This window comes from Lissotriton vulgaris, chromosome 7, assembly GCF_964263255.1.
Source record: "Lissotriton vulgaris chromosome 7, aLisVul1.2, whole genome shotgun sequence".
Classification (NCBI taxonomy): domain Eukaryota; kingdom Metazoa; phylum Chordata; class Amphibia; order Caudata; family Salamandridae; genus Lissotriton; species Lissotriton vulgaris.
Genome location: NC_141695.1, coordinates 1,509,272,130 through 1,509,296,819, shown reverse-complemented (window position 1 = coordinate 1,509,296,819; position 24,690 = coordinate 1,509,272,130). Strand labels below are relative to the sequence as shown.

At 42.0% G+C, this 24,690-nt stretch overlaps 1 protein-coding gene across 1 annotated transcript in view; it reads left to right on the top strand.

The window, feature by feature from the left end:
- MTO1 (mitochondrial tRNA translation optimization 1) overlaps nt 1–24,690 on the top strand; it is a 342,142-nt gene that overhangs the window by 195,223 nt on the left and 122,229 nt on the right. The window contains exons 8-9 of the mRNA XM_086932362.1: nt 14,517–14,647; nt 15,567–15,771. Of these exons, the coding sequence (XP_086788488.1) occupies nt 14,517–14,647; nt 15,567–15,771 (336 nt within the window). The remainder of the gene's footprint in view (nt 1–14,516; nt 14,648–15,566; nt 15,772–24,690) is intronic.

The window sequence follows — 24,690 nt, the reverse complement described above, 5'->3', positions numbered from 1 at the left end:
CATTCCTCACACCAGCAGTGGTGGGATCTGTTCCATCTCGAATAGCCAAAAAGTATAAGGCCCCTGCAGAGGATCCCTTGTTCCTCAGATCGGATCCTCCTGCGGATTCTATCATTGTGGCGGCTGCCATGAAGTCCCATGCAGGCTCTACGTCTTCCTCAGTACCACCTGAAAAAGATAGCAAGCTTATGGACTCTTTTGGAAGGAAGGTATGCAACACCTCTTCTTCCTTTATGAAGGTGGCGAGTGCCTCTGCCTTACTTGGAAGGTACGACAGGTCTCTTTGGGACTCCATGACTCGTTTTACAGACAAGCTCCCCAAGGAAGATCGCCAAGATTTTCTGGAGACTTTGCAGGAGGGAGGCCTGGTAGCCAATCAAGTTATTAGCGCCGCAGTTGATGCCTCAGATCTTGCGGCTCATGGCTACTCAAGTGGCATTTGTTCCCGTCGTTCAGCCTGGCTCCGCCTGACAGGGCTTAAACCAGATGCCCAGAAGAAGATTTTGAATTTGCCCTTCAATGGGAAATTACTGTTTGGTCCACACGCGGACGACGAGATGTCCAAAATGAAAGCTGAAATGGACACAGTCAAAGCTGTGGGATTAGAAAAGCGCAAGGAATTCAAGAAACGCTTTCGCCAAGGTGACCGGAAGGCCTTCCAACAGAGGGTTCAAACCCCTCAGTGGCAGACCCAGTCACAACAGAAGACGCAGTTCCAGCAGCGTCGTCCTGGCAGAGGAAGAGGTGGCAATACCAGACAGCAGTTCAACTCAAAACAACCTCCTAAACCCTGAGCCATTGCTTCCTCCAAGTCTGTTCACCACTCCGGTGGGAGGGAGTGTTTCTCATCATCCGACAGAGTGGCAATCCATTACAAAAGACAGATGGGTGCTGAGTATTGTGCAGCAGGTTACTTGCTGAGGTTCAAATCTCCTCCTCCTCAGCTGTTTCCCCAGTTGCAACATCTTCCACGTTACAAGACTCAATTGCTACAAGACGAAGTCTCCGTCCTTCTAGAGAAAATGGCCATAGAAGAGGTTCCTTTGATTCACAGAAATCAAGGAGTGTACTCGCGATATTTCCTGGTTCAAAAACGAGGATCTGTCAAAGACTACAGACCCATCCTAGACCTTCGAAGGTTAAACAAGTTCATACGAAAAGAAAAGTTCCGTATGCTTGCCCTGCACCAGATCTTCCCACACCTACACCAGGGGGACTGGATGTGTGCCATCGACTTGCAGGACGCCTACTTCCACATACCAGTGTCCATCAAACATCGGAAGTTTCAAAGATTTCAGATCGGACGGCGTCACTACCAATATCGAGTACTACCGTTTGGCCTGAAATCTGCACCTCGGACATTCTCAAAATGCATGGCGGTGGTGGCTGCTTTTCTCCGCAAAAGAAAGATCTTCGTCTATCCATATCTAGACGATTGGTTGTTGAAGAGCTCCACTCCGTCTCTGCTTCAGAACCATCTCTCGTTCTGCCTCAAACTGATGAAGTCGTTGGATCTTCACGTCAATTCGAAGAAATCAGTTCTCAACCCCTCCCAGCGGATCCACTACCTGGGTGCTTCTCTGGACTCACTTCAGGCAAGCGTGTGTCCTTCGGAAGAGAGGTTGTCATCTATGCTTCTGAAGGCTCGCCTTCTTCTGGACAATCAGGCCCCAACAGCCAGACAAGTGTCCTCTCTGCTGGGATCGATGGCATCATGCATTTACATTGTGCCCAATGCTCGCCTTCACATGAGGCCTCTGCAACAAGCCCTCGAGGATCAGTGGTCTCAAAGATCGGATCAGTGGGAAGACCGAGTCATGCTTCCTCAAGGAGCCAGGAACTCGATCAGATGGTGGTTGAAACGATCCAATCTTCTACGAGGAGTTCCGTTTCATCGTCCTCCTCCATCTCAGTCAATTATCACGGATGCCTCCCTCCAAGGCTGGGGTGCTCACATGGACCAACTCCAAGTTCAAGGCCTTTGGTCCGAGATAGAGCAAGGCTATCATATAAACTTCCTGGAGCTGCGAGCAGTCCATCTTGCTCTCAAGTCTCTTTATCCTGCCCTGCGCACCAAACACCTCCAGATTCAGACGGACAACACAACAACGATGTTCTATCTGAACAAGCAGGGAGGCACAAGGTCAAGAGTCTTGTCTCTGGAAGCACAAGCCATCTGGCACTGGCTCCTAGCAAGAGGCCTGTCCGTCGTGGCAGTTCATCTACCAGGAATTCAAAACGTCCAAGCAGACTGCCTCAGCAGAATCTTCGTCGAAGCGCACGATTGGGTGCTCAACGAGGAAGTGGCTCAAGAACTTTTTTGGTGTTGGGGCGTACCAGACGTAGACCTGTTCGCAGACGCGGACAACGCAAAATGCCCCGTCTTCGCGTCCAGGTTCCCCAGACAGGGATCACTGGGGAATGGCCTTTTGATCAGCTGGTCTCAAACGTTACTCTACGCCTTTCCCCCCCTGCCTCTGATCCCGGCAGTGATCCAGAAGTTCTACAGGACCAACACCAGAATGATCCTGATAGCACCAGAGTGGCCACGCCAGTGGTGGTACCCCGATCTCCTTCAGATGTAGAAGGTTCCTCACCGGGGCCTACCATGCCGTCCAGACTTGCTGACCAAAGACCAGGGGAGGGTGTTGCACCCCAACCTTCCTTCCCTTCGCTTGACGGCATGGCTCCTGAGGTCATCCAGTATGGACATCTAGACCTTCCAGCAGACTGCATGACTATTCTTAAAGAATCTAAGCGACCCTCCACTAGGAAGTCTTACGCTTTTAAGTGGAATAGGTTTTTCATATGGTGTCGTGAACATTCTCTTGACCCGGTACATGGCCAAGAGCAGGTGATTCTTCCATACCTTTTGCATTTAGCAAGATCAGGCTTGAAATATCCCTCCATCAGGGTTCATTTAGCTGCCATCACAGCATATAGGAAGTCTCCCAATCAGACATCTTTCTTCCTTATGCCTGTAGTTAAGGATTTCCTAGAAGGCCTGAAAAAAGTCTTCCCACCGGTGAGGTCTCCCTCTCCTCCCTGGGAGCTGAATATTGTACTGACTAAGCTGATGAGTGCTCCTTTCGAGCCTATCCATAAGGCCTCTTTGCAGCACTTGACCTAGAAAGCTGCTTTTTTAGTGGCGATTACCTCTGCCCGTAGGGTCAGCGAAATCCAGGCCTTGTGTTGCAAGGAACCTTACACGGTTTTTCATGCCAATAGGGTGGTTTTAAGAACACACCCAAGTTTCCTGCCTAAGGTGGTTTCAGACTTTCATATCAACCAGTCTATCACCTTACCTACCTTTTTTCCTAATCCTTCCACTCCCCCGGAGAGGTCATTACACTCCCTTGATCTCCGGAGGGTCCTGAAGTTTTACTTGTCAAAAACCCTGCCTCTGAGAAAGTCTGACCGGCTTTTTGTTAACTATGGCAGTACGAATACTGGTCTGTCAGCTTCCAAACGGTCAATTTCTCGCTGGATTGTTTCCTGTATAGCTTTTGCTTACCAACTAGCTAACAAAACCTTGCAGGGTAGACCACATGCACATTCTACCAGAGGGAAAGCTTCCACTACAGCTCTCCTTCGTAAAGTTCCTATCTCTGAAATTTGTAAAGCGGCAACTTGGCGGTCTGTCCATACCTTTACCCGCCATTATTGCCTGGACTCAGATACTCAGGCCGATGCCAGAGTAGGGCAGGCCTCTTTAAGGAACTTGTTTGCTTAAGATGTATTGTCAATATATGTCTTAGCTTTTCTGTGAAGTTTTTACACTTCTTGCTCGTCCGCGAGACTGTGGGTATGAGCTTGCTAATCTATTCATAGATTATGACTATTGATGAGTATCCCCTGGATGAGAAGGATTAGTTACTTACCTGTAATCCTAGTTCTCATCCAGGGGTATACTCATCAAAGTCATAAGCTCCCGCCCACCTCCCCGGACGAGCAAAGTTACTAAGTTATGAGATGTTTAATTATTGATCTCCTCAGGTGTTATTCACCTCCAAAAAGAACTGACCCAACTGTCACCTGTGGTGCACCATGGGAGCAGGGGGTTGCCTTCAGGTCTTAAAGGCACGGTACCCCTACTCTAATGCCTTAAAGGCAATGTGTCAGTTTTCTCTGTTTGCTTTATACTCTACTGCAGCCTACTGGCAAATGCCTGCAATTACAGGTTTTCCTATGGCAATAAAGCATTGTTGTAGACAAATGTTTTCTGCTCTTTCTTCCTTAGGGTTTGGAAGGGTACTACTGTATGTATACTAATTTATGTAATTTTGTGGCACTTTTGCCAGTTAGAAAATGTTTGTTAGGCTGCTAGTATATGTTTCACATATTTATACATATATATTTATATGTATTTTCTATATGCTCCGGGATCCCGCACATGGGCGGGGATTATTCATAGATTATGACTTTGATGAGTATACCCCTGGATGAGAACTAGGATTACAGGTAAGTAACTAATCCATACCGAATAATGACGTTGTGTTGATTAAACGCCATGGTACATAGCCTGAACGCAGATTTTGCAATGTCCAACCAAGCTGTACAATAAAACGTAATTGAGACTGACCATGTTGTAACATTAGTAAGTCCTGCTTTATTATATCAAAAGCAGATGATACAATGCTGTCCAGTGAATATATTCTGGAGGACAGAGTCGTTAACCCATTGTCCACTACAGAAAGTGATTTTTCCAAATTTATACGATCAATTTCTCGTATTTTTTCTGCTGTTTCAATTTGCATTACTTTCCAAGCTTCGTTGTACGCAGCGTATATACCGGCCGCTATGAAACGTTTTTGCCGCTGTTTGCGTGGTCCCAATATGAAATCACGCAAGTCAGCACCGTCTTTAAGTAAAGTCAAGTGTTGTTTAATTTCAGCCAGTGTGGATTTCTCTAGCCACTCAAGGCATAGTTTCCCTACACTGTATGTTGTAACTATCCCTGGATGTTGTCTCTGGGAGTATCTTGGGTCTGGTATGGTTATTTTGAACCCCTGTGTTTTGTTCAGGAATCTATCTTGACAGTTATTTGTGTCTGTTGACCAGATCAACCACTTTTTCCAATCAGGATGTGTTCTGTTTTGGTGTAAAATGGGATACGTCTATTTCCACATCTGTAGTGCTGTCACTATCAGTTATGGGTTTCGGAATAGACTATGTATTTAAGTCTTTTATCTTAGCTAGGCCAAGACAAGTAGTTTGTTGAATTGTGTCATTCAAGAATATCATTTGTTCTGGGATCATGCTGGCCCTAAATAATGCTTCTAGGCCTTGTACTTGCCAATCGTTGGAACCCCAGATCGTTTTTGTTTCAATGGTGTTTTTCCAAAATTCGAAACCAAATGTAGACATTTTGTCATAAAATTTTTCAGAATAAATCAATGTAGTATTTGTCAGCATTGTTTTCATTCCTGTCCTAGTTAACATTTTCAAATAAAACGTTTCTGGATCACTGTTATTAAACCCTGAGAAGTTCTGGAATTTCTCATAAAATGTTTTCGAACTGCCTTTTGGCGGAGTTGGACAGTGTTCCCATTGGTTATAAGATAAAACATTTCTAGGCTGAGCAGTTTTATGCAAATAGTGATCACCATAATGATTATAACAGTATAACTCTTCATAATTCGATGAACCCTGTAAGTAATCATGTTCTGTAAATTTGGATGACATTACTAAATCTGACATCATATTATTAATGTTTTCAAAGTCCCAATCATCAGAGAATGTACTTGGTGTCACAAAGCCACTTAATGAAACCTTAAACTGGTGTGGATATTTCAAGAGTTAAACCGGCCAAAAATGTCATAATCAGTTCTGTCCCGTGCTACCCCACCGGGTATTGGATTGGCTGAGATGTTTACTGATGTCAGTTCTCTTTTCTCGATGTGGGAGGATGTGTGAGGCTTTAGGACCAAGTTGATGTTCTGACTTGCTGTGTCCATTGTACTATATTTTCCATCAATGAATTTTCCCAAACATAGAACCATGATGAGCCAAAGCAGGAGAGTAAGTACACCTAACACAATCCAAAATTCAATCCATGGTGAAATCAGATATGTTTCTTTTAGTTTGTGAAAAAGTTCAATTACTTTGTCTTTGAAAGATTTTGTTGGAGGCGTTTCTTCATGCTCGCTTGGATCTTCAGAGGAGTCGTCGAAATTGATGAAGTAGCCAGATGCAGTTCTGTCAATTGATGGAATTTTTTCCGGATTTTCATTTGCTTTTGCATTTTTCTTTGTTTCATTAGCATAGTCAGAGGCTACATCATTGTAGACTGGTGTTTCTAGACGAACTGTTGCAATTTGGGTTTCAAGAGGCACAAGTTCCATGGCATTATTGCATAGTCCTTTGTTATTCACTGCAGGTTCATCAAATGTGATTAGTCTCTCAGTATGAGCCTCTTGGATTGTAGCAAATTTCGGTATTCTGCTATTTCTTGGGAGTCCACTTGGCCTACTACTTATTATTGGCCACATGATTGTGGTTTTACTAGGTCGATGGATACAACTCTGTTCTCCTTTTTACCAGCAAGGGGCGGTAGTACAACTGATCTTGTTCCGCTGATAGTTAAGACAGGTACTGCTTTTCTGTAAGAAGGCCCAAATTCCTTCTTTACCGCGATCTTCTCTCTGACCAGATCCCCAATCTTTGGAATCCAGACAGGTCTTGCTGGGACAGGTGGTTTTTCTTCAGTGGCTGTCGGCTGTTGTTTCAACTTTGTTACTCAGGTTTTTTCTTGTTTCATTTAAATTCTACAAAACAGCCAAACGATCTTTGATATCAAAGGTTTTTTCTTCTACCACTGAAGTGTGACAATCAAGATCCTGAATTCGCATTCTAGTTCCGAACAATAGTTCGTATGGAGTGAGACCTTTTAGAGAATTTCTTGGCAGATTATTAAGACTATGTTGGACACTTGTTAAATGTTTGACCCACCCATCACCTGAACCTAATACCCTCGCCATTATAGATTGCTTTATATCCCGTTTTTATCTTTCCACAACCGCATTTCCCTCAGGATGGAAGGGAGAAGAGTACCGCAATGCAATGCCCATGCTGTTCATGGCCTCTTTGTAAGCTCGAGAGCTAAACGCAGGACCCTGATCAGAATGCAGCATGCCCATTGCGTATGTGCGGATAAAGACTCGCAAATCTTTTATAACAGTTCTGGCGTCAGCCGAGTGCTGGGGTCTATATTTTTAAGTGAATTCAGCCTTAATAATTATGGGGATGCATTTCTCCAACTGGATTTCTGCGCTATAGATAGCCTGATGCTATCTAATAGTGGTATCAGTGCTATTGGCTGGTCTGGTTCACAACTGCGATCTCTGTTGCAGTCCTCACAATTTTTTGCAAAATTGTAGATATCTACGCTCATTCCCGGCCACCAATACTCTGATTGTAATTCCATCAGAGATTTCAGGATCTCTTTGTGCCTCAGACCCAATCCCATATGTGCTTCTTGTAGCAAGAAGATTCTCCGGTTCGTGTTTGGAATGACTCTATCCTCCACTCCAGGGATTCGAGCAAACGGAACGGAGTTTGCATCCATTATGTATGTATTACTGAGTGGATAGTTGAGAGGTAATGCTGCATAATCGCCTTTTAATGAGGCTTTTACTGCCAGCATGGTTTTCCCATCTATTTCTTTTTCTGAACGCTTTTCAGTGTCTACGGAAGCCGGTTAAACCGCTTCCGCTGTGGCTGTGTTAGCCAATGAATTCCCTGCAACGTGAACGCCATCACGTCGATGACTCAGTGCGTGTATCACGTGAGTCTTTCGTAGTTTTTTCTTAAAAGAACTACTTGTTCCCAAAGCGTTTTATGCTTTATTGTGGCACCTGTGTCATCTTTGTAACCGTTTTACTCCATGTCTACATGTCACTGTTGTAAGACTTAACGCAGATATACGAATCACACACTATTAGTGTGGGGAATTCGCGATCGGCATTTTCAAGCGCCATCTTTAAAGATCTTATTTCAGCTCGCTGAGCTGAACAGTTTCTGAGTGATTCAGTTTTGGTAATCATTGATTTGAATTTATCAGAGCGCCAGCGACCTTTAACAATCGCGCACGCTGCATTGTAGGATTTTTTATATACATTGTAGTGTTGTGCGAATCTGTCCATATAGATTACCCAGTTGTATTGTTCCAGAGGCAGAATTTCGATTGGCAGAGGATATTCTCGTTCATATTCTAGATCATCTAGTTTTTTCAGTTTCGGGTCAAAATAGTATTTCACGTCTTTTGTAGCAAAATAATTTTCCCATTCTATCCATTTTGGATCTAATGCCACTGTATTCAGATTACGTGGACTTGTTAATGCCTCAAGGGCTGATTCTGCTGTAAAAACAGCTATTCTTTTGCCTTAGGCTAGGGTTCTTTCTTTTGCTACAGCAGTTTTAACCACAGTCAGAATTTTTTTCTATAGAGCTAAATTTCATTTCAGCTTGAGTGTACAAATGTGATTTGTAAGCTATAGGTACCGTTTCTTCCTCATTAGAGGTCAGGTATGTGAATCTGCATCTTCCTGGGATGATTTGGATTACAAGATTGCGTATGTTTTCGCGAGTTTGTAATTTTGTTTTAGTTAACATGTCTATTTGCAATGATCTCAAAATCTCTGTGTGTTTCTGAGTCCAATTGATTTGTTTGAAATCAGGTCTTATTAATTCATAGAGAGGTTTAACCCTCTCTGCATAATTTAGTATGTATGTTCTTCCGAAATTCAAGAAACCTAATATTGATTGTAAATTCTTCAGCGTTTTTGGTGCTTGGAGTACAGCACATTTCTCTAAGAAATTGTCTGCCAGGCTCTTGCCTTCACTTGATAATTCATATCCTAAAAACAGGACAATTAGATGGGCAATTCGTGACTTTTTAAAGTTGAATTTGTAACCCTCTGATGCGAACCCAAGTATTATGGTGTTCACTCTTTTCTTAAATTAGTCTCCAGGTCATCATCTGTGAGCTAGATGTCATCGACATAGGATAATAGGATAATGCCTCATCATCATATATTTGTAGTAACTCTGTTACCCTTGCTGAGAATAATCCTGGGCTATTCTTGAATCCCTGTGGGAGTCGGCAAAATTGTTTTATGCGATCCCATTATTGAGAAAGCGGTCAAATACCTGCTTTCAGGTGCAATGTTTTGACAGAAGAATCCATTAGAGATATCTAATGTCGTTTTATATTTTTTGCGCACAATGTTATTCATTAGTGCTGCACTATGTGAGTTTTGTACTGCAAATGTTTTACAACAGAAGTTAAGGTGTCTGTAGTCCAAAACTAGACGATATGAATAGTCTGGTTTGGAGACAAGAAACAAAGGATTGTTCATTTGAGAGGTGCATGATTCGATCACCCCTTGATATTCAAGTTGATCTAAGATCTCCCTGACTTGCTTTTTAGCTTCTTGTTTAACTGGGTACTGCCTTTGTGCAGTAGGTTGATTTTTGAACTGGATTTTGTGGGGAGGAGAATCCTCATCCCATCCTACGTGATTTTTATATAAGGCAGGGGCTTGGGCCACTGCCCATTTTCTTGCAAATGTGTATTTTTTATGAATTGGTATATGATTTGAGAAGGCAGGCATAATCAATAATCATTTCTTCGCCATGAGGGCACTCCCTGACAAACTCTGGTGGCCAGTCTTTTTCAGCTAACAGGATATCATAGCCTTTAGATAGACTCTCCCAAAAGAGACCTTTTATTTTCCTAGTTTTATCTCCCTCTATACGTAATGTTATTTCATATAGTTTATGGGGCACGCTAACACGCGTGTCTGCAGTTTCCACCTGAATGTATTCATTCATGTCCACTGTCTCCAGAAGATTCATCAGGATCTTGCGAGCTATGGTCACTTCTGCTGCGCTTTCTAGCATTGTCTGGGCCCACTCTCCGTTTTTCAGTTGTGTCCTCAGGATTCTCGGCATGTTTAATTTAAATACTTGCTACCTTCTTACTGGGAAATTGTGATTTTTTTCTTTGATGAGCAGGTTCTTTGTCTTTGGACTTGACGTGCTCTTCCTTGTGTTCTGACCGTCCTCTTCTTTCCGATTTCTGTGTGGAAGTCTGAAAAGATCGAGAGGGACGTGTATCAATATCTTGATATCTGTCAGGTTTTCTTAATTTATCCCTATCTCTAAGGTTGTATCTTTTTTCAGAGGGCTCGCTTTGGGGAGACTTGCGCCCTCCTTCTGGAGATCTATTTCTCCGTTGGGGAGACCTTCCTCTGGACTGAGATTGTTTTTCTCTGAAAGTGGTTTGTTAATTACCCTCCCACTCCTTCTTTTGAGAATTGAGATTGTTTTTAATAAAGGTTTTTTCAGGATTTTCAATTAGTTGGGGTTTTACTGGTTTACCACCCAAACTATCTCTGCCTAATTCTTCATAGGATTTTTCAGTTATTTTAGCAAGCTCAAAAGGTTGGTCTGTTCTATCCGTCTCCTTTAATTTTTGGCGGCATGCCACACATTCTGCTTCTCCTTTTATGTTAGCTAATAATATAGCCGAGACTTGCTTAAAGTCTTTCAGTAATTTCATACCCAGAGTTAAAACAGGTTCTGGACCGTATTCGTTTTGAATCTGTCTTAGTACATCTGGTATAACCGCCATTGATGGAATACCATGTGTTTTTGTGTAGATAGAAGCAAAGACCGTGCCCCAAGTGTCACAGTCCTCCACATGTGGTGCGATCCCCATTGGGAGACAGATAGTCAGAATTCTGTGTTTTTCGTGAGGGGTAGTATCAGGAAATACTGCCTCTATCTGAGTGATTTTTTGAGCTTACCAGAATGGTATTTGTTCCCGTTTTACGGGTGTTTTACCAAGACATGATTGTATATTCTGGGGTGTAATTTTATTTGTGTTTCCCTGATGAGGGGTATTTTGTGGAATTTTAATTGTAGTTTGGACTGTTGAAGTCCGCATGACATATTGGACAATTGTCTATGAATTTTAATTAATTGTTTTAGCTGAACCAAAAGTTCTCCGTCTGACATTGCTTCAATGTCTGGGTGTGGTGTGTAGCTGGCTAGAACCGGCCACGTGGCTCCTGGTCTACCTAGTGGACCGAGCCTGGTAATGTGATTTTGATGTTTTAGGGCGCCATTAACCACATGCGCGCTGCTCTTATTCTGCTGCTGTGCTTGCTTTTTAAAAAACCCATTATTCATGACGAGCTGGGCTCGTCATCAGTGTTTGAGGAGGCTACACCATGACGAGCCCAGCTCGTCATCAGCCTCGAAGGGGTTAAATAAGAGCAGGTGCTCTTGGTATGTTAGTGGAATTTCAATTTCCTCGAAAGGAGAGTATTCCTCTGGAGATTCCGCTATTTTATAATAGTGGAACTCACGTGTCACAGCATGTGCTGCTGGAAAAGTTATCCAGGAATAGAATACCTCTCTCTGCCGATATTCATGTGCCCCTACCACAAATACAACTTTACCACCTCTTGATGATACCCCATTTTCTATAAGTTTTATAGTTATGGTTTTTCTTATATTGACCGGAATGAGTATTGCATCATGGTCGTCTTCATTAAACCCTGTAAGGTCTGCACCCGGTTGATTTGCATTTACTGCGGCTTCACCGGTTTTGTCGTTGTCCCCCTTGGTTTGACATTGTTTAATGAAAGTTTCTTGCAGAGCAAGTTTCAAGGAAACAAAGATTAGGTGCACAATATTTTGGAACACTGTATCCTTCAACGTTGACTATACCGTAAACTAATACATAGAATTCTCATCCTACTAAGTTTCGCCGGATATTAACCTTTCACCCACTCCAGACGTCTATTGGAGTTTTTACGGGAGAAAGGGGTCTGTGTGAAAAGCACAACTGAGTTACTCTAGTATCTTGCGTTAGATGATCGCCTTACCAAACGTTGGGCGCCATGTAGTGTAGTTCCTATATTCCCAATAGGCTCTGCGCATTGGAATAACATAAACAGCAGTGTAGACCTAGGACTGAGGTCATCTAGGTCTCTACTGACTATGTTAGACTTAACTAGTTTTGCCAGCTAGCTCAGAGGTCACTAGAAACTTTCTCAAATGAATAGGGAGGGGTTAACTTCCCTGATTTAGACAAGAAGGGATTAGCTTCTGACAACCATTTAACATGACAATTTTGCTCCCCCAGAATAAGGAGTATATCTCCAGAGTCGTGTGAAAACAATAGACAGCTATTCCACTCAGTCAATCGTGCATGCTTAATTTCACCAGGGTGCAGAGAAATAGAGAGACGGGCGTTTTCAATAAAAGGTGTTATTTTATTGAGCAGTCTTCTTTCTCATGCAAGAGAAATGAATTGCCACAATTGCAATACTTATCATGAAGTAAAGTGCGTACAGTAAAAGGAGTATTATGAAATAATACTGTAAAAGCATTGATATGGTTTCTTAGCCATATGATACTTTAAAACGGATAAAATATTTATATACATAAAAACATTGACTAACGGACTCAACTGGTGCTTCTAAGATACGCCTACCCCGGTGTATCTGACCTAAGCCTAATACGTGGGAAGAAGTAAGTAAGTTGCAGTTTTAAGTTAAGTTGGGTTTTTTGCCAAGAATCTGAATCAAGAAGTCTCTTTAAGGTTTGAATCGGCTCCGTACCTTGGTTATAGAATGAAGGAGGTCTTGTATCTCGTTTCTCAGGACTCGATCTCCCAGTAACCCGCACGGGTGACTGGAAACACCGGAGCTGGATTTCTCAGCGTGAGAAAAGGTAGCTTCTTTCCCGGTGTGTCAAAGGGGAGGGACGGCGTCCTTCGGCTCTCGCATCAGCTGGGCTTCGGATAAGTAGATAGCCGCTCTGCTCCACACGACTGTGTGTTGCTTAAGGCAAGTGTTGGTATATTTATACCTGGAAGGTGCCGTGTTTGACGTAAGGTTGGACATAAGACGTCAGTAAAAGATGTCACTAAGAACTGACTGTTCCTTAAGTGCTCTCAGGAGTTCTATGACAAATCAAAACAAAGACATGGGGAATTCCCAGGTTGCTAAAGGTTTGGTGTGTCGAAAGAACTTGTGCTCTCTAGGAATCTAAGGAAGTAGCCTTGCCGTATTTGGGCTGGGTGGGCTATGACTAAATATGGGTATGATTCTTATGCCTTCACAAGGACATGATTTATCATAACCACATAAGGGCATGAATCAGGAATATTTAATTAGGGTCCTAGATACATTCACAACAGAGTTGTGGTCTGTTGTACGCCTTTCCGCCGATACCAGAGTGCTGAAGAAGATTAGGCGGGACCAGAGGCCTCTGATCTAATGCTATGTAAATTTTAATGTCACGATCACCCCTCACTTCATGAACTTTCACTTTTTGTGTGAGCACTGGAACTATTACGAGAAATATACTTAGATACTCCATTTATGCTGTTAATAAACGTGATGTCATACCAAACCTCGTTTCCCAGCTTACATCGCGTAACCAGTCCGCCTGGACTTCCCTGAACATTTTTCCTCTTGATTAACGCTGTTCTAAAGAAATTTTAGTACCTAGTCTACACGAGGACCCTATTGGCCTCCCACACACCCTTGTCTTTCCAAATGCTTGAGTAGCTACTGTGACGACATTCAGGCTACACGAGGCCAACGTCGGACGCGGAGCCGACCAACACCACCTTCCGACACGCAGAGGTACTGCTGCTGAAAAAATCTTTCCGGATCCAGTCTGACACCTGGGGGTAATTCTAAGGTAAGGAATCTATAACTAACTAATGTTTCTTACAAATAGATCGTTACCGAAGGTAAGTAACTTGTTCTTTTGCATTAAAAAATAGGTTTACTTTTAGACAATGCTTGTTTCATATGTGTGCCTTCAAAAAAAAATTCATAAACAAAATAAGCACTTGCAAAACCAAGCAGTCCCTAGCCAACACCAGATTTAATAGCTTTGTCAATATTAGTCCTTTTCAAAGCACCTACATCCTTTTTCTGCATCTGTCTATGATGTATATTCCCTGATATGCTCAAATTGATGATCCTCACTTTGACCAGATCATGTTGCAGCTGGCAAGAGAGGACGTATAAGACTTACCCAGAGCATTTTTGATATCCTAGGATCACCCACGATGTGGTTCTGTTGTAGTTTATGTAGCAAGACCAAGATTAGCGTTTCCTCCAGGTTAATCTTCCTCTGGCTGTATAGATAAGCACAGCCAGAGGCTTATTTTAACAACTCTGTTATGAAGGCTCAAAATTGTATTTTTTTTGTTCCATACAAATTTAAAATGTATTTAGGGATCCGACCAGCTCTGTTGGAATATCCTAACAGTTATGAAAATTATGAAACCACACATAAAGGAGGACTATAAATAAAGTTAAGTAACATTTACATCCCTCATTATAATAGGATTTCTTCTAACATTGAAATCCTCATAGAGAAGGAAAATGCAGACTTTCAAAAATGTGTCACAAGTCAGTTTGATGTCAGAGTTCTGGTATAAAGATCTATTTCTGAGGCCTTTTTCCCGCTTTTTGATTCAGGTTATGGCGTCCAATATGATTACTTTGATCCTCGCCAAATCAGCCCATCCCTAGAGACCCACCGGGTCCAAGGCCTATTCTTTGCTGGGCAGATCAACGGGACCACAGGCTACGAAGAGGCAGCGGCACAGGTGAGTCTGTCAGTGGCTTACCCTGGTGTGAAAGCAAAGGCGGCAGGTTGTGACAAGAATGGCCTATTTTGTGCTCTGATATTTTATTGCACTGCACAGATATAATCCCTTAAATTAAGGTTCCTACTGGAATGTAACCCGTCAACAGCACATTTTGAGATATCGTGTTATAGCAACAAATTTAAATTGGGATCTGGGGTCTGAAATATGGCCTGTGAAACCACAAGCAGTAAAGATTAAGGAGGTAAAAGAGGGCAAGGCACTGGTAACCGCACTGGCCAGTAAGTCAGATAGTCATATACGTCAGTGCCATCAAGGGCCAGGAGGTACTGCAAGGGGAGAACGGCAAGCAGCACAGGAAATGCCTTTTGGCGTGATGTACTACTGACAGGGAAGGCAGAGTTAACTGCAAGTGAATGTGGATGGAGCCTTGAGTAATGATGGTCTGCAAGGGTTAAACACAGCTAAGACTGGACTGGTCAACAGGATCTTTGGCATTTCCCAGAGGGCTGAAGGCCGGGAGGAGTCTTGTAGTGCTGCAAGGACTTTGCCCAGCCTTGAAAGTTCCCTCTGCGGCCTGCCAGCGAGCCCCCTAGTCCTGCACCAAAGAGATTGCATAGTTCTTATGGATACTTTTTTTAATCTGTTTTTATTTTTCGCCGACAAGGTTAGACAGTTACATTTCCAATTGCACAATTCTTGGTACATTAAACATATGTATAAAATGAATGTTCCTCAGTCACCTTTCCTTAAATGCACTTCCCGTACACATCTCTAGTCAGGCTCTGTTCCCAGTAGAGCCCTTAAAACTGCTCCTTATTTCACTGGTGCATTTGAATTCATCTAAATCATCCCCATTTCTCGTAACTTATCAGGTAAAAGAAAACGAACTTAAACATTAACCCTTTTTTTCTTTCAGGGGCTGATAGCAGGCATTAATGCTGCCCTTCGTGTTAACAAGCGAGGCCCGTTCACGATAGGTCGTACTGAGGGTTACATTGGAGTGCTTATCGATGACCTCACCACGCTGGGGACAAATGAGCCATATCGGATGTTCACCAGCCGTGCAGAGTTCCGCATGTCTCTGCGTCCTGACAATGCGGACATCAGACTCACGCCCCAAGGTATGGCGACTTTTGAAAGGACTGGTTTTATTTATTTCTTTATTTTTTATTTATTATGAAGTTTTATATAGTGCTGGCCAGAACCGAGGGTATCGGAGTGCTTTACAACAGTCGTACTGCGAAAGTCACAGAATACAGTAATAGTATAGATCATGGAAAGAAAGTCCCAGCAGGTTGTGTAACCTTGGGGCATTCAAGTCCTGAAATGTCTTAGATGGGTGCCGTTGCTAGGCCAGCGCTCCTCTTTCAGGGAGGAGGGAACGAAGTAGGGGTCCAGGAGGTGGAGGAGGTAGAGGTTTTGAGGGCCCAGAGTCGAAGTGCTGAGATATGCCGGCTTAAGCACTTTGGCGGCTCCTAACGGTTCGGTAGGGAATAATCGAGGAAAAAGTCTTTGAGCTGTCTTTTGAATTTTTGAAAGGATTGGATAGTACTGATGTGGGGGAGAATAGAGTTCCAGATTTTGGGCGCGTTACCAGCGAAGGACCGGGCCGTGGTTTTTTGTTTGCGTGTTTTCAGCTGGATAATTAGTAGAGTGTTGGAGCTCCTGAGGTTCCTGGTCTGACCAGCTTTTTTGAGTTTGGACACCAGGTACTCTGTTTAGCCTGTGTGAAGGGCTTTGTGCGTGAGGCAGGTTTTTCTGAAGCTAGCACGCATTTCAACTGGGAGCCATTATAGTTCTCTGAGTGTGGGTGTGATGTGATCGAATTTTTTAACTCCCGTGACCATTCTGGCTGCTGCATTGAGAGTTGTTTTGAGCGGAGCAAGGTGTGATTTTACTGTACCTGAGAGGACTGCATTCCTGTAGTCTAGTCTAGACATCAACACTGCTTGAGTGGCTTGTTTGAGGTCCTTGGGCAGGATGAAGGGTTTTATTTTGTTAAGTAGCTTCAAGTTAAGCAGGCGCTCTTTGCGGAGTTCTTAATGTGTTTGGTCATGTCCAGTTTCGGGTCTAGGATGATACCTAGTGATTTTATAGAGTCCGACAGGGTGAGGTTACTGTTGAGCACACCAATAGCTTTTAACTATTCTGCAATTTGGGGGTTCTCTTCTTTGATTGAAATGAGGAGTATTTCCGTTTTTTCTTGATTGAGTTTTAGGTGGTTACTTGAGAGCCAGTGTTGGACTTCTCTAAGCGTGTTGTTGAGTCTCTGAATATCATCCGTTGGGGTGGTTTCCAGATAGATCTGAGTGTTGTCTGCATATAGATGGAAGGGGATGTTGGATTTTTGAGTAGGGTAGTGAGGGGTTCCATGTAGATATTGTAAAGTTGCGAGACGAGCACTGACCCTTGCGGGACACCCCTGCTGACGGGGTGTTGGTCAGACGCAAAGTTTTTGATTTTTATTCTTTGGGTACAGTTGTGAAGGAAGGAGGAGAACCAGTGTAGGGCCACCTCCTCTAGACCTGCCCTTTCTTGAAGAACCTTAATGAGAATTTAGTACTCGACCGTGTCGAAGGCTGCCGATAGGTCTAGGAGAATGAGTAGGCAGCATTGGTCCAAATCAAGTGACTTGTGGATATCATCAATGATGTTGAGGATCGCAGTTTCAGTGCTGCAGCCTTTTCTGAAACCCGATTGGTGGGGGTCAAGAAGGGTGATGCTATTCGTGTGTTGAGTCAGTTGTAGGAGTACGCATCTTTCCAGGATTTTGGATAGTAGAGGTAAGGTAGAGACAGGTCTGAAGTTATTCAGATCTTTTGTGTCTAGTCCTGTTTTTTTCAGCAGTGGCATGACTTGTCCGACTTTGAGGCAGTCTAGTACGACTCCGGTTCTCAAAGAGCTGTTTATGATCTTGCACCAGAGCGGGGCTAGGGGGAGTTTCAGCCTTCTGGTCAGTTGTGGAGGGAAAGGATCTAGGACGTGGGATAAGGGATTGGAGGTGGAGATCAGTTTGACTATCTCTGCTTCCCGAATGGGGTTGAAGGATTTCCAGGGTTTTGTAGCGGACTTGGATACGTTGTCTTTAGTCCCAGGTGTTGGGCTCTTAATGGGGGGAATGTGATTGGTGTCCATTGAGAGCTCAATCTTGGTGATTTTGTCATTAAAGAAGTTGGCGAAGTTGGCTCACAGTTCTTGGGAGACCCCAAACGGAGGAAGCAGTGGGCTTAGAGGTTTGTTGCCTAATGATGTCAAAGAGCTCCTTGGGTCTGTTTTTTGCGTTGTCCAACGCGGTGCAGAAAAACAAGGTTTTTTCATTCTTGATGTGTTTTTTTGTAGCTCCTGCGAGCTGCTTTGAGTTACTTGCTGAGGATAACGGAAGGGTTGTTCCTCCAGAGTCTTTCTGTGGCTCTTAGTTGTCTCCTTTCGGAGTTGATGTCAGTGTTAAACCATGATCTGGGTGAAATATTCCTGTTTTAAAAAAAAAAATCAGGGGGCCTAATTGATCAAGAATGGATGTCATATTTGAGTTGTAGTGAGAGGGGAGTTCAGTTGTGGCAAGATGATCAGTGGCGCTGGGGAGATGCGAACTTATCCTTTCTTCTAGGTCGGCTAGGGGAATCTGAGTTATATTTCCAATCCATTTGGGGGGGTATTGCGAGGGTAGGCCTTCTCTAATTATGGGTCTGTGGGTCTGTGCTTAGCTGTTATCCTATTTTATTTTTATTTTATTTTATTTGCTTATAGAGCGCCTGACTAGACCCCCGAAGGGGTATCTCCGCGCTATAACTGCAGATGGAGGTAGGAGTAACAGTGTGTTCAGGAATAAAGTAGCGTTAATAGCTGGGAAACAGATAGGTTTTTAGACTTTTTCTGAACATCAGATGGTTGGTGATTGACCTTAGTTCAAGCGGTAGTGAATTCCATAATATGGGTCCAGTGTGGGCCAGTGCACGGCCACCCTGTCTGGTTTTCTTGATTCTAGGTGTTTTAAGAAGTTGCTGGTTGCTGGAACGCAAAGAGCGTCCTGGGATATAAGGCTGAAAGATGTCAGTGAAATACTTGGGGCCTATCCCCATTAGGCTCTTATGTATGGTACAAAGAGTCTTGAACTGAACTCGTTTCTTCACTGGAAGCCAGTGAAGCTGAGACAGTAGGGGGCAAGATGGTGTCCTGGGAGGAGCATTCACGACAATCCTTGCAGCAGTGTTTTGAATGACCTGCAATTTCTTAAGTTGCTCCTCGTTGGCTCCTTGGAGCAATCCATTGCAATAGTCAACCCTACTGATAACCAGCGCCTGCACCAACGTTTTTCTGTGGTGATCCGGAAGATAGGGAAAAACACGTCTTAGCATCCCTATAGCCCGGAAACAGGTGCCGGCTACTTGATTAACATGGTCCTTGAAGGTAAGTTGTTGGTCAAATAATACTCCCAAGTTTCTGATCTTACTCTTGGGGGTAGGGACAGGGCCCAGTTCTTGTGGCCACCAGTCTGATGACCAGTGTGTCATCGCTTGACCAAACAACATCACTTCGGTTTTCCCGACGTTACACTGCAGACAATTATCCTAGGTGGACTGTTGTCTGTTAGTGTCAGCTCTGCTTGCGCTGTGTTTTAGGGCAGCTGGACAGTGTACTAGGGAAACCAGTTTGCATGAATGGCCCACATTCTGTAGGTGCATAAAGGTTCTCTATTGTTGGGCAGTAAGCCCCTACCCTCTGCTTGTGACTGCTTAAATTCATAATTCTCTTTCATGCTCTTGGAACTTGAGAGAAAGTAGGGCGTATTCTAGCCTTTAGGTAAAAAACTTATTTGGGTCTGCTGTGGATATTCCCAGAGAGGTCGACTATGTTTAAATCTAAGCACATTTGAGTCCAAGGTATTTACGTAAGCCTGGGGCTGTTTTACCATTCTTAATTCAGTTTGTGAAAACTTACTCATAAGAAATCTTTTGCTAAATCATCATAATAAAACAAAAATACATTTGATACTGTAGATGTGTCCAAGTGGAGTATGGCGGCAGTTTTTGCATAGGGTGACCAAGGCATAAAGGAAACTGTACTGCCTGGAATGAGTAAAATGAGATTATTATCGGGACAAATACTCAAACATCACATTTAAATCCATTGAAAGAGACAGCCTTGATAATCAATAAAAGTGACTTCAGGTTTAACTCCTTTGCAAGAGACAGCCTTAATAAAAACTCTCAAAACTTCATCTGTAAGCCCTCTTCACATGTGAATCTGATTCCCCACATGTCCCCATTACATAAATGAGCTGTGCTCTCTTTCTGTCAGTAGATGAGGATGCTTTAATCAAAAGATTTTTTCCTACCAACTTCCCAGCATTGTGTTCATCTTCTCTGCGCTTGTCATTAATGACTGGAATGATCCAATTTCTCACCATAAACCTTTATTATCCTGAAAGTCGTGCATACAGTTAAGACAGTGGGAAAGAATAAGGCATCATGGTAATGTTTATCTGCTTCCATTGGCAATAGGGTTAACACTAGACCTTTTGTAACCATATGAAAGCCAGTTGATTTTCTTTGTAAGGCTTGTCTCTTCCTACACGCATACTAATATTAGCAGCACAAGCATTTCCTATGTCATGTTCTATATATCTATCAATACTCGCTTACTTGGGAGGGACTTAAAAATCAGTAGGTGCTCGCTGTGGCATTGTCGGGTAGTTCCTATAAATCTATATAGGATCTGCGCATTTAGACAACATAAACAAGGATTGGTGTCCAGACTGGTTCAAGACACCCCCACCCAATATGCTTGCCTGTATACCAACTAGCTCACAGTGCCACTATGAACCCCTTTACCAAGGAGAAAATAGTTTCTGGCAACTATCGAACATAACAATCCTGTCCCCTCAGGGATCGTGGAAACAGTACAGTACTTTTCGCTTAGTCACTTGTGCTCACTTTGTCTCAGAATAAACGATGGGGGCGTTTTCAATAAGCATTTATTGAACCAGTGTTATTCTAGTGAAAAATACGTGTGCTGCAACAACCATAAGACAAAAACAGATGTATATGGTTATAAGCACCAGTTCAGTAAATAGATGGTAGAATTCTACGATAGTGCTAAAACAATGGATACAGGTAGGTATATATATGATATATATTGATGTGAACATTTGGAATATGCCAGAGTTTGCCAATAAGGATCTTCCCTAAGCACGTCGTACCGAAGAATTTCATATGGCAAGGAAGAACAAACAACAGTGGTTGCAGAATTCACCAATGTCACCCTGACCATCGGAAGCAGCCGCAAAATGATACTAAACCTGTGAAGGCTTTTGGAGAGTGTTGGGGTAACACCTGGGAAGTTTGCCAAGAGCAGCATTGGAGAAAAATTGGAAGTTGGATTACCGACAAGAGGCACTGTGGGACTTGAAGTCCGGGAATGAAATGAAACTGAAACGGCAGAAAGTTAAGGTGAACAATATGATATCAATGAGATCTGTGTATTTAACATGACAAAAGAATCAAGAAAGTACTTTAAACCTTAACTGAACAAACTTATTTGATGAAACACACAGAAAAACGGAATGCCTCTTTAAAAGTAATGGACGTTAGTCCTTCTTCAATGCCCAAGCCACGTTTGAAATAAGCTAACGAACCCACCATTAATTTAAAGCATCATGCTGTTTTTGCCAAGAATAAAGTCTTTGAAAGTACGCTGGTGTGGCCGGTCTCACGTTGCTGGTAGCTGAGCGTGTATTCTGTTTGATATATATATATATATAGTAAGTAAAATATCTTTATTCGATTGTTTGCATATAACAATCATAAAAGTACATATCAAAAACATTTATCACAAAGTACAAAGTACAGTTTATGCGAAAAATAAAGTATGTTACCACATAAACACGAGCACAAGCAGATATATATATATATATATATATATATATATATATATATATATATATATATATATATATATATATATATATATTCACTGAAAAAACCATAGGTTATAGACCATATATAGTTAGGAATTCGCATTTACAAAACCTTATTTTACTCACACAAAACCATTGAAATTCCATATATAGTTAGTTGCACTAACTATATATCGCGCACCCGCAATCCACTGCTGATGATGTCACATATTACATCATTCATGACATGGTCAGTGACATCACTGATGACATCTCAAATGACATCACTGATGACATCTCAAATGACATCACTGATGACATCACTGATGACATCTCATTTGACATTACTGATCACATCACTGATGATATCATTCATGTGATAATACGATGAACCTCTTCAGACTCTAATATAACCTTAGATACAATCAGTGTAAACAGACACTCACAGACTGTCACTCATCCATGGAGTTACTCACACACCTAGTCAGTCATGCAAAGAATCAATCTCACCTCCATTTCCTCAACTATACAGTTATACAAACTTTACTTATTCAAACATATACTAACACATATTTACTCTCTTATACAATCCCTGATACAAGTTTACAAGGATCCATACAGCCACTCACACATTCACTGGCTCTTATGCACAGTTATTTATATATGTCAACTCTCCCATGTACTGTGTTTTACATATGTACTTACTTTGACATGTAGCACTGAGATATCCATTCACTCACCAATACACTCATGCACACAGTCAACCACCCATACAGCTGTTTCCACATGCACTTTTGAAACCATACATCTAGTGAATCAACTGCTCACACATCTATGCACAGAGTCATACACCTCCCAGCCACCCACACACACACTCAGTCTCCCATACAAATACTTGGGCAACCAATCAATAACCCATATAGTTACTCATATAGCTACTTATCAACACATGCAACAGTTTACAGAACAACAGACATAATGATGCACAAATTAAGACAGTTTAGTCACTAACCCATGCACTCAGTGAGACACATTTAATCACTCACTCATACAGTCAGTCATGCACCTACTAAATCCTTCATCCAGACACTTATACATCCACTCATTCTTCAATATGTAAGACATATTTTAACTTTACAGAAACATACAGTCACTGGATGTTGTCATCAGTGATGTCATCAGTGATGTCATTTGAGATGTCATCAGATATGTCATCAGTGATGTCACTGACCATGTCATGAATGATGTAATATGTGACATCATCAGCAGTGGATTGCGGGTGCGCGATATATAGTTAGTGCAACTAACTATATATGGAATTTCAATGGTTTTGTGTGAGTAAAATAAGGTTTTGTAAATGCGAATTCCTAACTATATATGGTCTATAACCTATGGTTTTTTCAGTGAATTTTCAAGGTTTTGTAAATGCTAATTCCTAACTATATATGGTCTATAACCTATGGTTTTTTCAGTGAATTTTCAAGGTTTTGTAAATGCTAATTCCTAACTATATATGGTCTATAGCCTATGGTTTTTTCAGTGAATATATATATATATACATACATATATAAACATATATCATCTGTATATCTATATAAATACAAACATAAATGCATGCATACATATACTTATATGCATACAGATGCATGTTATTTACATGAAAGTTGAAAAAACACTAATAAAAGCAAAGCTAAAAAGCCACCTCATTACAAACAGAATGGCTTTAACTTAAACGAGGGCGAGATCTATTGCATTTTCAATGCTTGTTTACTTTGGTTCCATCAAGAAGGCATTCAGATGTGTCACATCCGCCCACACTCCCAGGATCCTTTGCGGACCCGGAAGACTCGGACAACTGACAAACAGAACGCTGCCCGGCGCCGACAACCCTGCCGGCAGATTCACTTCCAAGTGCAACGGACCATTGTTTGATCCGACACCATACCGGCTTCTTGAAGACACAGTATCAAGACCCGAGCCGGAGCTCGAGCGCCCAGAGTCGTCAGAAAGCCTGGCCCCTCCTGAATTATATGGCTGGGTGTCCAGATTACTCACTGTTGTTGTGCTGGTTTCTAAGTGACTGAGAGACCTTGGTCCTGATGAGAACTCATTCACTCATATGAGTTCGAAACGCATAGACTTTTCAAGCCTTTAACAAACCAAGAATTGGATGATATTTACTTTTGAATAGCTTTGTAAATATATGATTAAGTTCTAGGCTTCATTGTAAATCAAGTGATTACATTGTAGATATAATTTATATGTTCTCTCTTTGTATTGTTTGTAGATATGTAAATAGTGTGGTTTGTGAGTAGTATGACTGAGTGTTGTTGTATTATATGTTGTCTATAAAGTCTAGAAAAAGATTTCTATTGAAAAAGTTTTGTCGTGTTTATATAATGAAGAGTTATTAATTGTACATAAGGTCAAAAACTTCGTCTTGAAAATTCTCAAAAAATCTGTTGATATTCTAATAATAAAAATAATCCCTTTTTTCAAAATAAAATAGAAGTAAAAACGACACTTTTTGGTCTTAGGAGCATTTGTTTAATGGTCAGGTGTTCTAACTATAAATAAGTAAGTGAAAGGATTGGCAGCACATGCAATCTCAGTTGTTGTTTAAATTAACTTAAACGAGGGCGAGATCTATTGCATTTTCAATGCTTGTTTACTTTGGTTCCATCAAGAAGGCATTCAGATGTGTCACACATTTGCCATAAATTCTGAATGTTAGCACTCTAGTTGCACATTAGATCACTGTAGTAAAGCTACTGCTCACCAGGGACGTCTGCTGCTGGTATTCAAAGTGCATGTTTCAGTCTGCATGTCAGAATTTTTTTAATGAAATAGAAGAGGATTTGAGAAGTCACTCAAAATTATCCCTAATTTTTCTTTCTGAAGCACTAATCATACTTTCTATGGCAAAATTAACCCCCTCATGTTGTTCCTTTTTAAATTGAGTGTTTTCAGACTTACCACTTCATTCCAATCAAGATGGCTTCTGGTGTGCCATACTTTTGTCATAAGTAAGACTGTTAGCGCTCTAGTTGTTCTTTAGAACACTCTGGGACATTCTGTCATTGGGCTATACTTGGGCTACATCTGGGTGATATTTGGGCTACATTTGGGCTCTTTTGTCTCTGGT